This window comes from Peromyscus maniculatus, chromosome 6, assembly GCF_049852395.1.
Source record: "Peromyscus maniculatus bairdii isolate BWxNUB_F1_BW_parent chromosome 6, HU_Pman_BW_mat_3.1, whole genome shotgun sequence".
Lineage (NCBI taxonomy): Eukaryota > Metazoa > Chordata > Mammalia > Rodentia > Cricetidae > Peromyscus > Peromyscus maniculatus.
This window is the reverse complement of record NC_134857.1, coordinates 112408933-112427778: the sequence shown is the minus strand read 5'-3', so window position 1 is coordinate 112427778 and position 18846 is coordinate 112408933. Positions and strand designations below refer to the sequence as shown.

The 18846-nt window shown below is 37.3% G+C and overlaps 1 protein-coding gene across 4 annotated transcripts in view; it reads right to left on the bottom strand.

Moving 5' to 3' along the window:
• The window catches only part of Tbck (TBC1 domain containing kinase), a 166016-nt gene that overhangs the window by 74728 nt on the left and 72442 nt on the right, over positions 1–18846 (bottom strand). For all 4 annotated transcript variants that reach the window (XM_042279946.2, XM_042279947.2, XM_076575001.1 and 1 more), the window contains exons 21-22: positions 6449–6485; positions 5081–5242 (exon numbers count right to left, since the gene is read on the bottom strand). In XM_042279946.2, the coding sequence (XP_042135880.1) occupies positions 5081–5242; positions 6449–6485 (199 nt within the window). The remainder of the gene's footprint in view (positions 1–5080; positions 5243–6448; positions 6486–18846) is intronic.

The following is an 18846-nucleotide window of genomic DNA, read 5'->3' as shown; positions in this document are numbered from 1 at the left end:
AGTTTAGCAACTCAAGCCACTGAAGGTTGCCCTCTCTGCTTCATGCTTGCCATTCAAGATATGAGCCCTCAGCTTCTGCCCCAGATGCCATGCCCACCGCCTGCTGCCTCCGCTCGGCTATCAGGGACTCTAATGCTTTGGATCTGTAAGCCCAAATAAACTCTTCAATAAGTTACCTTGGTCATAGTGTTTTCTCACAGTAATAGGAAAGTTAACTAATCCAATTAAGTTGTTTTCATATACTGAACACAAATGATAAAATGTCTAGGATTTCTATTTCTAAGGCTTAAAATAAGCAGATAATGTCTACTGGACATTCAGTATTCATAATGTTATACTTTCACCATTTCAAATTAAGAAACTTTAACCTTGTATTATGTGTACAGCAAATCCAAAGTAGCCTTTTTAATGCTATGCTACACAAAGCTGTTGTTTTTCCTCTATGGTATGTAGCAAGATAAAAATATAACACTTGACTATATAAACCATCATCTCACTATCATGAAGGGTTTAGTATTAATTCTATTGATAGTTATTATAATTGGACATTTTGGAATTTATTTCTATCAGACAATAACATTGGGAGGATAGTAATTAATGAATATTGAAGAATTATTAAAAAGTAAGTAGTTATTTAACTTATCTTTGTTTTTTTCCTCCTTTATAATGATACCTTGTAACCGACTATCACTAGTAGTGTCTAAATATATGTAACCTACATATTTTTGATTACTAGCATCCATCAGCATTTATACTAGAAAATGAACCTAAGAAGAATCCATTATAGGCCTGTATGACTCTGACCTCTTTCCTGGTTCCTGCCAATCATACTCTCCTGCTCTGACAGGCATGCCACCAAGTGTATGCATACACTCAGAATCTACCTCACAGAAACACAGGGAAGCCAGATGTTTGGAATTTTCTAAGTGGACAGCCTAATAAAAGTTTAGGGTCTCATTATACTTATGTAGATAAAAAGTACCACCATTGGGTTAGGATCTCATTACACTCATGTGGATGAAAGTACCACCAACTTTTATATCACTACATTATTTGCTATTTGGGTGTTAAACTTCTACTCTCTACAATAAAGATTATGATATATATGAAAGCAAATGCCATAAAACCTTTGACTTTGTATGTGTTTTTGAAAAATAAAAACCAGCAAATAAAACACACACATATAATGTTTGTATTCCTTATATTTTTTCCATATCTTCCTTTCATTCTTAAAAATAATTTTTATTGTTTTAATATTTCTTTTAATGTCTAAATCAGTATTTGAATTTCAGTGTAAGCTGAGTCCTCTAATGCAGACTCTTCAGTTTCCCTCTATAGTTCTTCCCCTCCCCCCCCCCCCCCCCCCCCGGGCAGGGTTTCTCTGTGTAGTTTTGGTGCCTGTCCTGGAACTCACTCTGTAGACCAGGCTGGCCTCGAACTCACAGAGATCCGCCAGGTTCTGCCTCCTGAGTGCTGAGATGAAAGGTGTGTGCCACCACCACTGCATTTTGTGTATTATTTTAGTAGTCACCATAACATTATAGCACATGTTATCAGCACTTCAATGAAAGCTTCCTTATGTGGAAAGGATTCTCTTGCCAGTGAGATCAAATAAGTTTTCATAGTTCATATGACATCTTAGGGTTACTTTTGCTATGATGAAACACCATGACCAAAGCAACTTGGAAGAAAAGTGTTTATTCATCTTACACATCCATATCACTGTTGATTATCAAAGGAAGTAGGACAGGAACTCAAACATTGGGAGGAATCTGGAGGCAGGAGCTGATGCAGAGGCCATGGAGGGGTGCTGCTTACTGGCTTGTTCCCCATGGCTTGCTCAGCCTGCTTTCTTATAGGACCCTGGACTACCAGCCCAGAGATGGTATGATCCACAATGGGCTGGCCTCTTTCACCTCAATCATTAATTAAAAAAAATGCCCTACAGGCTTGCTTACAGCATGGTCTTATGGAGGCATTTTCTCCACTGAGGCTCCTACCTCTCTGATTATACTATCGTGTGTCAAGTTAACATAAAACTAGCCAGTACACATGACTAATATGCTGTGAATTGAACATAGCTGCATCTCACTCTGCAGACCATACATTCCCACAAGCAGCATCATACTACAAGTTTCCCAATTCACACAGGTTGAGGATGATGGAACTAGACTCAAACTCATGTATGTCTTGACTTCTAAGTCTGTGGGTGCTATCCCCTATAAAAGCTATCTTGAAGCAAGAAAGGATGTTCTTTCTAGTCATAAAATACAATAGCATATTGGGACATTCTTGGTAGGAGCTAAAACTGATGACTTTTCTGTTCACAACTTACCACTGAATAGTTCTCTATTATTATGGATAAGATCTAGAATAGTGAATTTGATTCATTAAAGTCTAGTTAATTTATTCTGCTTACTTATCTAACTTCTGTGGGATTTCCCTGTAACAACACATATTTAGTGAGTTAAACTCAATGTTGATCCTGGCTTTAAAATTGTAAGTATAATATAGCTAGCCCATCTATCCTTTGTGGGTAGACTAGAAAAACAATTTGTTTCAAAAAGTGTTCAACATTTGTATCATCTAACACTTCGAATGAGTTAGTTTATGTGTTTGTGTGTGTGTGTGTGTGTGTGTGTGTGTGTGTGTGTGTGTGTGTGTGTGTGTTGGTCTGCATTCACATTTTAGGGCTGTCCATGGCCTCTTCCAAAATTCTTCAAGCACAGATGGGAACTCAGTATGCTGAAAAATGAAATCTCTTTAAATCTATGTGAGAAAAACATTCCACCCAAGTACAATACGAGTAAAAACAAACCATGGGTTACTTAAGGGTAAAGTTTGTACCAAAACATTTTATGTTTCTTTAGAAAGGTCATGTATTTCTTAGTAGCGTTTCTCTATAACCACAATCATATACAGTGACTAGTGATGAGCAAGAATAATAGCACAGTGGGTTGGAGCGATTCACATGGGTAGAAAGCATCCTGTTTTCAAAGGTTAAACAATTGAGTTCTAACACATGTAAATGCTAACTTTTCTACTTGTTGGAATTGTGTAGCACTGGTCACTAATTTGCCCACAAAAGACTATCACAGATACTTTCACTGGCGTTTCTGGGAACACTTATGCTTGGGAGGAAAACAGCTAAATTTACTTGATTTGAAAATGCACAATCAGCATTTCTAATATGCTTATTTTTATAACTGACCAAAAAAATCTTTTAATCCTAATCAATCATCCCCTGTTTACTTTGGCAAGCTGGGGATGACAAGAAAACATCTGTGGGGCACAGACAGCTTCTAAGTTTGTGAAATTTGCTTCTTTGTTCCTATTCAGACCAACTCCCCAAACCCCACAAAACCTTGATTATCACCATTTCTCCCCCCCAAAAATAAAAAAATCAAACCCATAACTATTATTTGTTAATATAAGAAATAACTTATTTTAATTAAATTTGATGAATTGGATGACATTTTAATTTGTGAAATAGTAAGAAGGGGAGTTTTAAATTATTGCAAAGCATTTTATTTTGTTATTTTTTTCCTCAAAAAAAGAAGACCTTTAACAGAAAGATGGTAGAGTAGAAAATATATCCACTAAATATAAGGTAGATGGCAGATTCCTTATTTCTATTGAAAGTGCCTAATAATACATAATTTTAAAAAGCTCACTAGTCCTTTGTTTGGTGTTCAGGGACTTTATCATGGACAATTTTTTTTTTTTTTTTTTGCATTTAATGTGTATCTTTATTTAAAGGAATGTTTTATTTTTCAGTTTTTGCAGGGCCTCTTTTACATCCTTGTTCCTAAGGCTGTAAATCAGAGGGTTGAGCATGGGAATTACTAGGGTGTAAAAAAGTGAGGCCATCTTGTCTTGATCCATAGAGTAAGCAGAAGCAGGTCGGAAATACATAAAGAGCAATGTTCCCTGGAAAATGGCAACTGCAGTTAAGTGAGAGGCACAGGTGGAGAAAGCTTTGAATCTCCCCTCAGTGGAGTGGATTTTTAAGACTATCATGGACAATTTTAAGTGTGCTTGCCATTACATCCCTGTACTTGTCTGAAAATATGGAGGGCACCAGTAGAACCAGCAAAAAACATGGTACCAGAAATCTGCTGTGAAAAAGTAAAATTTTTGTGTTTTTAAAGAACAGATTTATTTATTCTTATTTTATATTTTATGTTTACGAGTGTTTGTTTGCATGTGTGCATATGCACCACATGTGTGCTTGGTGCCCACAGAGGCAGGAGGAGAGCATTGGATCCTTTAGAACTAGAGTTATAGGTGGTTGTTAGCCACCATGTGAGTGCTGGACACCAAATCTGGGTCCTCTGCAAGATCAACAAGTGCTCGTAATTGCTGAGTCTTCTCTTCAGCCCAAATTTTGTATCTTAAAAACATTGAGTTTCTTCACAAAGTAGCTTTCCACACTTTATAGATATATTACATCTTAGGTAGCCACATATACTATCTTTTCAGCATCATGAATCAAACCACAGTTGTCTTCTGTAGTTTTTCATTGAAGCATTCTGCCCAAGGGATTCAAACTTCCCCTTGTGAATATGTTACACAGCTTAGTCGCTATCTTCTATTACATAATATATCTCCATAGAGTTTGACTTGTTTTCCTAAAAGGACAGTGTTTCCTGTTCTTAAACTGTTAAGTTGTTGCCAAGCAGCTGTGGCTAGGAGGGAGCAAAGTTCCATGTGAATACCATCCTTATGTAAACACATTCTCAAACACCTTCCCGAGTGGCCTTTATTTACTCTCCATCAGCTGAAGATAAATGGCTGAGTCCTAAGCAAAGGGTAAATATGCTACTCCCCCACAGCCATGATCTTTTACCCTTTTGGTGGTATTACTACGATGGGAATAATCCACAGTGGCTTAGTATGACCTACATTAGCTTCTGCATTCTTGAGCTAGCAATAAGCACTGATTATCTTGACAGTGAAAACAGGGTCTAAGCAGAAGAGATTCTGAAGGCTGGATGATTCTCTCAAATGGCTAAGATAGCTCATTATTTTACAGTCAAAATTGCATGAAGCGATTCGATTCCTTCGTTAAGCTACATACCTGGTAAGTCAGAGAAGAGAAGGATACATTCATTGAAGCCATTAGCCAAAAGCCGGTCCCGCAGCTGCTGGAGGATGGCTACACCAATACAGAACGGGAAAGAGGAATTTCCAAGTAGTAATGTATCCCAGAGGTGGAAAATTTTGTGCAGTGGAAACACATCTGTAGAAAGAGTTTGAAAATGTACTTAAACAAAAACCAAATTTATCAAAAATATAATAGCTGCATTATTAGATATACAAGTATTATTACTTCAGATTCAAGGTTGTTAATTTTAAGAGCTAAAATGTTAAACTGTGCTGATAAAATGCTTGACTGTAAATTTTTTAAAGGATTTTTATTTTTACGTGCGTGCATGCGTGTGTGTGTGTGTGTGTGTGTGTGTGTGTGTATGTGTGTTTGGGTGCATATGTGTGTGCACATGCATGCAAGTGTCTGTGGGTCTATGGAGAACATTAGACCTCCTCGAGCTTGAATTACCAGTAGCTATGAGCCACCCAATATGGGTGTTGGGAACTAAATTGGTTCTCTGCAAGAGCAGCAAGTTCTCTTAACTACTCAGCCAACTCTCTAGCCCCTGATTCTGTTAACTTACAGCTTCCTAAGGCCCTTTAGTAAACTTTATCAGGTGGGTCGCACATTACATTTTCTGACTCCCATTAACAAATGGTATATTTATCCAATTCAGAATTTCTCCTAGAACTTTTAGTAACATTATCTACACAAGTTTATATCTATAATTGAACTTTAGAACTGCTTTATGTATAAGATAACATTTCCATTGTGTATCATAAACAATTGTTTTATTAAATTCCCACTAAAAATTCTATTAATTAAAAAATGTAACTTCTTTCTCACTTTATAGTACTATGGATATCTTTCTACACTATTTCAAGTGTTACTCCATATATCATGTGTACTGCATTTAAGCATGGCTGTCCACTTCCATTATAGTCACTGATAAAATGTACAGTAACTGATTACAGCATTACATAGTCACACAATATGATTGATTCTTAGAGGATTCCCAGTTTAGGAAATAAAACCATGATTTAATAGAGAACATCTAGAAAGCCAATTCAGCTAAAAACTGGCCTCAAGAACATGATGTAAATTCTATAGTTGATGATGAATTCTCTTCTTAAAAAGGAATAAATCTGTTTATGACATGCAAAATAGACTGTAATCCTTTCCAATGTCTTTTTAATTTTTAAGGCCAGAACAGTTGAAATTACTGTCTGTAAACGACATCATGTTAGAATTTTATAAAGATGCACAATATATTTATTTAATATTCTCATAAATTTAGGATTCTGAGGAAGAGTGAGGCCGTGCTTTAGCTAACACTTGAGAAGAAATGGTACTTACGCGTGAACATGGTAAGAAACCAAGGGATGGCATAGAGCTGTCAGTGGACCAGGGGCACAGGACACGGACGAAGAGAAAGTAAAAGGCACAGTTAGAATCATCACCACCAAACTTAATGGTTTAAAACACTGTTTTGTTCTATTCCACTTAATGAAATATGAAAGAATGCAGGTAACTATAGTTATTATCACAAATACATTATTATATTTACCAATGAGTATGCTTATGGCTATGGACAAACTAAATGCAGTAATAGTAAATAAATTTTAAGTGCACAGTTTTTAGTCGGAGAAAAATTATTTCTCAGATTTTAAAGTTCCTTATGATAGTTAATCTCACATGTTAAACTGACAGAATGTTAGGATGCTCAGATAAGTGATTACACATTATTTTGGGTTGCATCTCTGAGCAAGCTTTTAGGTGGAACTAACTTTTGAAAAAGTGCTAAGTGGATTGCCCTTCCAGTGTGAGTAGGCATCACCCAGTCCACTGAGGATCCTGTAGAGAAGGAAAGTTCAGGAAGAATTAATGCCCCCTTTCTGTTCTGCCTCTCTGCTTGGGCTGGGCATTTCATTTCATCTGCCCCTGTTCTTGGACTGAGACTCTTAATAGCAAGTCTTAAAAATAAAGATAATTTGTGAGTGAATACAGGCTACAATTAAACAAAGGATTAGACTACCTACTTAGATAAATATCTTTTCAGCACCTATCAATTATAAATTTATGAGGGGAGTAGCATACCATCTTGGCATTGTATGCACAAGAGTATGTACACTATCAAAGGCCAGTCAAGAACTAAAAGTAAAACTATATAGTTCATTAAAATATAAATACTATAGCAAAACAATGAACATTGATTTCCACATCATCTCTGACTTAAGCTGACAGGCTGAGACTTCTTTCCAGAGATGTTGCAAATGTAAACAAGGAAGCTCAGATAGATATGTAGCTTCCTAGCAATTAGTCTGCACTATAAAAAATAATAAGATCTAACAAAGTATAAGTTCTATATCTTAATTTAAATTTAAAATACAAGGGTGATTTAATTTAAGGACATAACATCAATTATATTACTGCTGATCATTTTGATGAGAGCCAATTATTTTTCATTAAGAATCTTTGGTCAAATTTTATTAGTGCTTATTATCACATGCTTTGTATAATTCATTCTGAGCACTTTCGTTCATTCACCCAACATAAAATGTTTTGCACTTCTGCAGAGGAACCAGACATGTCAAAAGAGACTGAGATGCTTTGTAGCTATGTGGTATAACAGCAGAGCTACTGGCTAGTGTGTTAATGGCAAAGCTGCCGAAGCTGCTGGCCTCATTTTACCAAGATGGGAACTTTCTTGTGGGTAAAGGTTACTTCAGTCTTTTGTTTGTTTGTTTATTTATTTATTTATTTAACAAATAGGACTGAACACTTGATACAAGCCATGACTGTTAGCAGACACACAGGACAGGGCAGTGACCAGGTAAGTCATAGCTCTAAGATCTATGGACTGAGAGTAAAGAGCAGCATTTATTCCTTTCACAGTTTGTCATTTTATTCCAGTCAGGCTTTTGACTGTACCCACCAAAGAAACTGTTGCTCTGGCCGTTGATGGCTTCCACGTTGCTAAATCTCTGTTAATCCTTTTTTTTAAAACCACTACAAAAGGTCAGACATTGTTGACCACACCCACTTTATGAGAACACATTTTCTTTACTTGGCTTCTAGACAACACATTTATATAGTTTTCTTCTAACTTTTTTTTTTCACTGCTGCTTATCCATTTTGTTTGTTTTGTTTGCTTCACCCCCCCACCCCAAAGATTCTCTTCATCCTTCTAGTTTTTAAACGCAGGACTGTTACAGTTTAGTTCCTAGAAACTTTATTTTTTTTTCTATTTTCTTCAAATACTGATTGTAGTATGAAGATTCGCAAATTTTCGTAGTATGAAGACTGGCAAATTTTCAACTGTATTCCAAGCCCTCTCCCATAAATTCCAAACATACATTTCAAAATGTCTCTTCTATCTATCTTTCTTTCTCTCTCACTCTCTCTTTCTTCACTTGAAGTCTTGACACTTCCTCCAAACTCTGTACCTCCAAATATATGTTTCTACATCTACATTTCTATATTTAAGTTAAGAGCACTTAAGCACTTAGCACCACTTGCTAAGATAAAAAACAAATTTGCAATGGTTCTTGACTCCTCTCTTCTTAAACACCTTGTATTGGCCATCAGCAGACTTACTGGTCTATCTTCAAAATACTTACCTGTGAGTAGTGAGAACCTCTCATTACCTCCACTGCTAACATCCAGATCAGGCCACCACCATCTCATGACCTGCTTATTCCACACCTATGACAAACCTACTGCATTCTATCCTTCCCTGCTCTTGGATTTCAGCTAGCAAGGTGTCAGAATGATCTTGTTATAAAATTATATTACGGATCACTATTCTATTCAAAACCATCTTGTTTCTTTGTGGTGCTAAAATAAAGTCAGTGGTGATGATGTATCTGTAATACCCAAAGTCTTCTTCCCTCCATTTGCTACCACGTGACCTCATGTTTGCTCATTGTGCTCCATTTACAGTGGCTAATCCTTCAACATCTCTGGTATATATTAAAACTATTTCATGTATGGGAATTTTGCCAGGATGTATCATGTATACCATGCAAGTACCTGGAGGCCAGGGGAGAGTCAGATCCCCTGAAAATGGAGTTAGACAGGATTGTGAGCCACCATATAAGTACTGGAAAAAGAATGTGGGTCCTCTGCAAAAGCTCTTAACTGTCAAGCCACCTCTCCAGCACCATTACTTATCTCTTTATCACAAGTTTCCACAAAAATGTGAAGGCTCAGGTGTTTGTAGTATTTACCCCTTTAATATATCCAGGGGATATAATAATACATAGCATATAATAGGCACCCAAATATTTGTTTAAACAATGAAGGAAATATAAAAGAGATCCAGAATCTAGAATCAAATGCTCCCGAGATTGTACTTTCAAACAGCATGAAAGAATGAGGAAAGGACCCAGTCTCTGACTACTACTGGGAAGAATATTTTCATATTAAATACAGGAGTACTGGAAACATCATCAAATCTACTTTCATAGACACATACTTGGATAACAGTTATTTTAAAGGGTTTAAAACTAGTAGAGTGAAGATTACTCCAATGATATTAGAAAAGTGATAATCCAGATTCAACAAACATATTTAAGATAATTCAGAGACCCTGAGGTATGGCTATTAGCACCAGATAATTCTTACCAATAAAATTAAGACCGGGGAGATAGAATGATACTATGTAAAGCATAATTCCTCTATTCTTTCTCTATTTTTCCATTTTAAAATCCTTATTTTTTAATTTCCTTTTTTTTTCTTTTTTGAGGGAGATGTCTTGGACTTAGAGATTGAATCCAAGGCCAGGAAAGCATAGTATATCCTTAGCCTTGTTTTAACTTTTTATTTTTAGACTTATCTTACTAAGTTGTCTAGGCTGCTCCCAAACTGAAGGCCCTTTGTATCAAAGAAAAGCTGTGAACTTTTGAATCTTTTGCCTCAAACTCCCGAGTAGCTGGGATGGCAGACTTGTTCCATGAGGCCCAGCTGAATTCATATCTTTTGTATTAAGCAGTTTCTCAAGCTACTAGTATAGTTTAAAATAGCATCTGCTATACATAGGATATTGGAATAAGATAATTTTGAATAACAGGTTTTATCTTTGAATGGTTCTAAGTTTTGAAATACTTCATTATATACACAAAAACATATGTAGTCTCAGCTATTTCACAGTTTCAAGTTAGAAGCTGGAAATCAATAAAATGTCGTACATGTTCAGAGTATTCTCCGGATCACAAATGCGAGCCTGACTTGGCAAAGTACTTGTCTGCTAAGTAAATGCTGCCCCCTAGCAACAGCAAGCGAGAACTGGCAGCATTTAGCCAGTGTTCTCTGCACTGTATAATGCCGGCAAAAACAAAGCAAGTGGGCCCATAAATATTTTTCTATGTTATTAATTATTTGAAAAATAGAATATAGTTACTTCTACCTTGTAAATATAGATATGGTACCTTCTATAAATCTGTAAGTATTTTCTTAAGATATTAATGATCTGTTAGAGCTATGTTGTGAAATATTTTATTTTCATCACATAGGAATTATTTTAATCATCACCAATTAGTTATTTCTAATTGTGTTTAAAAACACAAGAGTAATAAGAAAACAGAAAAACAATGTCATTATTTGTTATTCTAAAATTGTCTTTGTCCATTTTGTGTTCCTGTGACATAATTCCACAGACTGAGTGATAAAAGAGTTTTGTCTGACTCTCAGTCTTGGGACCAGCAAAGATGAGGATCAGGTGCATCTGGCTGGGAACTGTCTTGGTGCCAGGACACCTGTAGAAGCACTCGTGAGAGAGGCGCACAGGAAGTAGAAGAGAAAGAAAAAGAGTGTCAGGCGTGATTTATACAATAATCTAGTCTGTAAGGTCTGCCTCACCCGTGTGACATATAAATTCTCAAAAAAAATGAGGGTGGTGTCCTGTGTTCTAGTCACTGTTTTTACTGGGTTGACATTTACGCTAACAGTTCAAGTGGATAAGGCAGCAGAAATCAAGATAATGGCCCCAAAGTATATGTTATGTTTGTAAAGGGGTAAAAATTACGACTCTTTAAAGTTCTTCAGGAATATATGGTGAGATGACTTGGGAAGCCACTGTATGCTGTACTGACGTGTGAGGAGGAGCCAACAATCACTTGAGCCACATGGTGCTTTCTTCAAGAGATACTGTTTTTACTTGAAAGAATAACAAAAATAACACTTTAAAGCTTGGATATTTGGTCAACATTTCTCAAAATATAAGTTAAATAAGCCCTACCACAAGAAACATTTGAGCTGAGCTGAGCTGAGGATTATAATATCACAAAAGGGGCTGGCCAGGAAGATGGGTTAACAGTTAAGGGAGAGGCGAATTTGGTTTCCAGACCATGTCAGGCAGCTCACAACTACCTGAAACTCCAGCTGCAGAGGGTCCAACACCTTTGGCCTCCATAAGAACCTGCACATATCAGTCAGTGGTGGCGCATGTCTTTAATCCCAGCACTCAGGAGGCAGAGGCAGGCAGATCTCTAAGAGTTTGAAGCCAGCCTGTTCTACAGAGCTAATTCCAGAATAGCCAAGGACACACAACAAAACCCTGTCTCAACAGCCGGGACTGACCTACTCTGGTGATGGGATGGCCAAACACCCTAATAGTTGTGCCAGAAACCCCATCCAAGGACTGAGGAATCTGGATGCAGACATCCACGGCTAGGCCCTGGGTGGAGCTCCGAGAGTCTAATTAGCGAGAAAGAAGAGGGTTTATATTAACGAGAATTGTTGAAACCAAAGTTGGATAAAGCACAGGGACATATAGCCAAACGAATGGAAACAAATGAACTATGAACCAAAGGCTGAGGGGCCCCCAACTGGATCAGGCCCTCTGAATGGGTGAGACAGTTGATTGGCTTGATCTTTTTGGGAGGCATCTAGGCAGTGGTACCAGGTCCTGGGCTCATTGCATGAGTTAGCTGTTTGAAACCTGGGACTTATGCAGGGATGCTTGGCTCAATCTTGGAGGAGGGGACTGGACCTGCCTGGACTGAGTCTATCAGGTCGATCTCAGTCCTCGGGGGAGGCTTTGCCCTGGAGGAGGTGGGAATAGGAGGTGGGCTGGGGGTTAGGGGAGGGGGCAGGAAGGGGGAGAACAAGGGAATCTGTGGCTGTAGTATAGAACTGAATGGTATTGTAAAATAAAATTTAAAAAAAAAACCCTGTCTTAAAACAAAACAAAACAAAACAAAACAACACTTGCATACATGCACATATCCCTCCACAGAGACACATACTTAAAAATAAAATAAATTTAAAAGAATAAATATTACAAGACTGCTTTCAATTTTGGTTGTGAGCCTAGCCTTTAATGGCTGAGCCATCTCTCCAGCCCACAAGACTGCTTTCTAATACTTATGTGATTGTGACTGTAAGTGTGTGTAAGTTTGTGATGCACATGTAAGTGGAGGCTAGAGGTTGACACTGGTATCTTTGTTAGTTTTTTGAGACAGAGTTTCTCTGTGTTGCTCTGACTGTCCTGGAACTCATTCTGTAGACCAGGCTGGCCTGCCTCTGCCTTCCAAGTTCTGGGATTAAAGGTGAGATCTACCACTTCCCAGGCGACACTAGTATCTTGATTCAGGCTTTCCCACTTGAATCCAGAGCTTGATGGTTTGGTTAGTGTAGGGTGCCCTGTCTCTACTTCCTACACACTGAAATCACAGATGGGTCACCATGTCTAGCTGTCAGTTAAGTGAGTGTTTGATATGTAAACACTGGGCTTCTTGGTTGCACACCAAACACTGTACCCTCTGAGCTACCCCCCTAACCATGTAATGACTCGTTATATGGTCAGTGATAACATTAACAAATATGATTATTTTGAATTTTATATAATGAAATGTTTCATAGTTAGTAGATATGAAAACTCAGTGAACCAATATTTTCCAAAGACATTGAAAATGTAAGTCAGACTAATGGACTGTAATAGAACACAGGATGAAAAATTCACTGATAACAGTTTTAGATTGCACATTTCAAGTCAGCTTAAGACATGCTTTGATATACTTATAACAAAATCAATGAGTGGCAACAAATGGAAGGCAGAAGTAGCATGAGAATCCTGTTGTTCTTATTTAGAGACTTAAAAAAAAGAAAACAATACCACTCCTTATTTTGAGCAAAACCAGTTATTTTTTAAATATATAATTTTAGTTAATAAGTTATTATTATTAACATTTTACTTGTGTGTGTGTGTGCGCGTGTGTGTATGCATGTGTGTGTGTGCGTGTGCGTGTTTGTGTTTGTGTGTGTGTGTGTGTGTGTGTGTGTGTGTGTGTGTGTGTGTGTGACACTGTCTTGCTATAGAGCCCAGAGATCCCCAGGAACTTGTACCACCATGCCTAGCTAGTTATTATCAGTCAACATGGCTCAGTAGTTACTGATCAGAGAAATATATACACAAAACTCCTGGGGCTTCTCATTAAATTTAAGAACACACAACGACCCTGAGTTGTGAATAGCTGTGAAAACCATATTCTGTTTCCTTTCACTTGCCCATCAACAGGATGAGGATACAGTAGATTAGAAACACTGCATATCTAGGGATTCAACTGAGAATTTGCTGACCAGCACTTGTTAGACATTTGAATCACAAGTGATTCTTTTAAACAAAAAGTTACTAAACCATTATTTTGTCTTCCAAGGTAGGCATAATAAACCTGTGGTGTCTGAGGCTTGGGCACTTGCTACAAGATAGTAACCAAACCTTACTATGAAATAGAGCTTAGTAAGTTATTGCTTTTAAAGGTCGTGAGCATTAGAGTTAAAGCAGGCTCATCACATCAGGTAGACAATGACACCCTATAGGACTGTAGATAGTCTACAATGGGAATCTTACTTAGGGATATTCTAAATAAAGTATTAATTTTCCTACTTCTCCTTGCAATGTACTTTGATAAAAAAAAATCAAAAGCTCATTGTCAGTAGTCTCTTTGGACTAAAAGCTAAAACTTCTTAAAGGCCAGAAACAAATGAAGAAACTAAACACATTCTATACTTTCTGTTGACATATATAAACCCAGCCGAAAATGAAAGCAAAAGCTTTTAAACAGGGAGAAAATTAGTAGCAGTATGAGCATCTTTTATCACCTACAGTTAACTGACAGTGCTCAACCACTGTATCAGTGAATTTGTTAGTGTTATCTTCCGCCGAGACGGAAAGGTCAAAGGATACATGCTGCTGAGAGCTAGGCAGTGTCATTTCTTAATGGTCCCCTGACAACTGTTCATAAGAGGCAAGCTGAACGCTATTCTGAACATTTTAGGAAAAAAAAACTCTACCCTTAAGAATGAGGAAGCACACTTTCCTATTCTCATTTTTAAGGACCTAGTATATTTACAGAAGCAGAAGTGCATCAAGAAAGAATGATAAAAATCACTCTGGCCCCAACTTCTCCAAATACATATTACCTACTCTATTTATATGTAAATCACAGAACTGCCGTGACTTAGATAATCTAGGCATCACATCAGTGCACAATATCCCAAGCTACTTAAGCTTCAGCACTACTCTGTGCTCAGAGTTCTGTGACCCACAGCAAATGGAAGGGAGCCAGAAATCACAATCTCTCCTGCAACCTGCATTTCATCGGTGGAGGATTAATGAAGGCTTGCTTTGATAGGATTAGTTCTTGAGTGGGAACTCGGTTTGGGATCTCATTATCACTGAACGTACTCTTCGTTTAGATGAATCCTAGTCTGCAATATTGTTAGAGGCATCGTCACAATTTTCTCAAAAGTAATTTTAAAGGAAAAGTACTGATGATAATTGAAGAGAAAAGTAAAAGAATGCTTCATACACATGCTGATAAAATGCAGGTAAGATATGATTAAGAATGTTAGAAAAATTCTCCATTTCATCACACACCATCACAACTACTCACTGTCAAAGATCTCTAACTTTAAAACTTCAAATATGGTTACAAGGTGAAATTTTGTTCTTTAAAAAAGCTAATTTATTTTTTAAAATGTAAATTTCATATACAGTCTATTTACAGTATTCCCCCTTCCCTTCTCCCACTCCTATCCACCCCCTCTCAAATTCATGGCCTCTTTTTACAATTATTGTTTCGTACATACATATGAATTAATACATAGACACAACCTGCTGAACCATTCATTGTTGGTTGTTATGCTTTAGGGCTGACCAATATATTGGATAACCAATCAGGGGCACATCCATGAGGAGGACTCATTTTTCCTCTCTCAACAGTAACTAATTTGGCTGTCATTCTTCAAATTAAAAGACAAGAGTAGCTGCTGTTTATTAAATCATCCAGCTAACATTTCCTCTTTATTTCACAAAAGATTTCATTCGCTAACTTTCTGTGGCAAGGAACAGTCATGGCAGGGGCTTCTCTATGGGTTAAGATACAGTTACTTTCCCCCTCAAGTTTTCTTTTTGCTGCTAGATTCAAAATAGTGAGAAACCACTACCTAGAGGGCACCTGGAAATAGATGGAGAATAACTTCCCAGAAATAGATGCAGAAGCATGATTAGAGGGCGGTGGGCATTAGGGATGTCCAGAGTTTGCTCTGTAGACTGTAAACTACTTCACAGAGTGACATATTCCATCCACAGGATCCATGAACAACTTACAAGAGGAATCACATTCATTAATATTATTTCGATCAAACCCCCACTATTATAAGTTTAAAAAATTATGTGAAATGTCTTACTAATTTAAGGAGTAGGTCACCAATGGGAAGGAGAACATAAAAATGCATCATATCAAAATTACTGAGTTACTGCATAGATTCTCACTGTGCAAAGCCAAACAGGAGGAGACTTTCAAAGGACTTCTCAGATTTAACAAGATTTAATGTTTGTCATACTTTCTTCAAAAAACTTTTAAATCACAATAAATTATTCATACAAAGGAGGTCCTTTGTACAATTCCTCAATTCTAATTATTTCTTCAAAATTTGTTATGTCTTCGATAACTGCAATCATTTTTCATAGACATATATTCTAAACATGACATTTTACATTAGGCCTTCTAGCAGATCAAGAATTAACTATGTATGGTGTAAGGACATGCTTTGATTCACAGTCCCTCCTTAGAGTTAACCATTGCACCAGGATCATTTACTCACTGGTTCTTTTCTAATGGATTTGGGGAACCATCTCTGTCACATACCAAGTTCCACATTTGAGTATGTGTTATTCTCTTTTTACAGTCTATATTTACATCACTAAATTCTCCTTTTATATTGGGGGTCAACATTTGTTTTACTTTTTTTAAAAAAATTCTGTTTTGAGCAGTACCTTTTAACATTTTTAGGTTCATTTCTTAAAGATATCATATTGAGGATTTTTTAAAATATAAACTAAAAATCTCCCTTAATAGACAATTTAATTCATTTACACTTTATATTCTCTCTTTGTTTTGAAAGGATCAGGATGGGCATTTTTTGTTTCATCTTTCTTATTGGTTTGGAAGTTATACATTTTTTTTTTTTTATTTTGAGCTGGGGTCTTAGGCAGTTCCAGGCTGGCCTGGGAATCACTATCTCATCATGAATGCTGGGTTTGAACATGTGACTCTCCTGCTTTAGCCTCTTAGTGCTGAAGTCACAGACCTGGAGCACTGTGCTGGCTTACTTTCTATAACTGTAACTATTTGCTATGTTCTGACTTATTTTTTAAAAGATGTTTGCATTAAAAAGCAGCCTTACAGCCGGGCGGTGGTGGTGCACGCCTTTAATCTCAGCACTCGGGAGGCAGAGGCAGGAGGATCTTTGTGAGTTCGAGGCCAGCCTGGTCTACAGAGCGAGATCCAGGAAAGGCGCAAAGCTACACAGAGAAACCCTGTCTCGAAAAACCAAAAAAAAAAAAAAAAAAAAAAAGCAGCCTTACAAGGCTCCACTGCTGAAAAAAACACCTACATATCTCATTGAACATGGAGAAGTCAAGTTGGTACTTAATGACAGCCTTCATGCCATCTGAATAGTGTCCATGGTCCTGGAGAGTACTCTGCATGCTACCAGAGGAGAAAGGTTAACATCAAACCAGTTATAAACCTATTTGAGCTACAAGCTATTGATCTACAATAGTGACCTGCCTACATGATATAGTGCTATCATAGTGCCACAAAAGTTATGGGAGTAACCAACCACTATCTGGATTCAAGGCCTACTCCATGAGACAGAATCAATGCCTGATACTGCTCAGTTGGCCAAGAATCTGGGACTAGTTGGCCAAGAATCATGGACCAGGGGAAAACCAAATGCTTTGTTCTGCTAAAGAAATGTAGCAATATAAGGACTCCTAATGAAATTCTGCTATACCCATAGATCAGCATCTTGCTCAACATCAGAAAAACTTCTACCTGTAGTATATGGGGACAATGTGCAGTGTGAGAGATCTTTGAAAATCCAGTCCTAACTGGGATGTCTCCATAAAACCTCTTCCCTTAGGGCTCAGGGAACTTTTGGAAAAAGAGGTAGGAAGTGAAAAGATTGTAAGTAGAGATGGAAGACATTATGGAAACAATGTATTCCAGATACAATAGGACTGATGCACATATGAACTCACAAAGAATGTAGCAGCATGCACAGAGCCAGTACAGGCCCAAGCCAGATGGGGTTCTAGCACTGAGATGTGGGAGTGGACACAATCTTCCAACCAAAATCAAAAAACTATCCTTGATTGCCAACCACTTACAAAGGCAAAGATAAAATTAGTTTTCTCCAATGAAGTCTCATTGGGTATACAAACAATACTAAAGGTCAGGCCCCATGCCCAGCAGTAGGTTGCAAACACAAAACATACTCAGTGGGGTTTTTTTTTTTAGACTTTATTTGTTCTATTATTTATTTAATTATGCAATTATTTATTTACTTATTTTTGCCATATCGTGCTTGTCTGGGCAGTTTTTACTTTACTGATCTCTTCCTGATAAATTTGGCTTCTGATTTTTTTTCTTGATTTTGTTTTATGGGTTATCTGAGAGTGTACATCTCTACGTGCGTATGCGCTTCTGTGTTCTTTGTTTTTATTCTTTTTTCTCTGTTTTGCTCTATCCTGGTTTGCTTATTTTCTAAAGATAGAAGGAATGAAGGTGTGGACGAGGAGAGGTGAAGGAGGGGAAACTACTGATCAGAATACATTGCATGAAAAGAAATATTAAAGAAAAAGCAGCCATATAAAACAGATAAAATCTGCTTTCTTAGAAACCCAGAACAAACAGAAGCCCCCTTCCAGGAACAATAGGAAGACAGGCTCACTGCCAATGAGACATCATTAGCCCACTAAAACCACGGTGGCTGTCCTACACGACCGTCCATTGCTCCTGCAGGTGTGGCCTGGGCCCTCAGTTGAGTTCCCTTTAGGATCTGATTTGGCAGTAAGGGAAAACAAACACACAGTCTGAGACCCATGCTGCTAGCTAATGCATGCTGGAGTCTTGAGTTTTCTGGTAGTGTTCAGGAAACAGTAATAGGCTAATTTATAAGCTTGAAAGTAGGGGCAAATCAAGTTCCAAACATGAAAGAATTCCTAACTCAATGTCAAAATACAATGCATATTTTACCTTCCCCTTAAAATAATACAAAAATTACTATAATGTTCTAAAAGTGGATTTTCCCCCTAATTTTTCATACAATATTCTTACTGTTGCTATATAAAGTTTTATTTCCATGTTACTAATCCTTCCCAAATTGGCATAATGAATAAATACTTAACAGTTACTGTTTATAAATTTGGAGTATTTGATGAATCATTGTAAGGGTAGAACAGT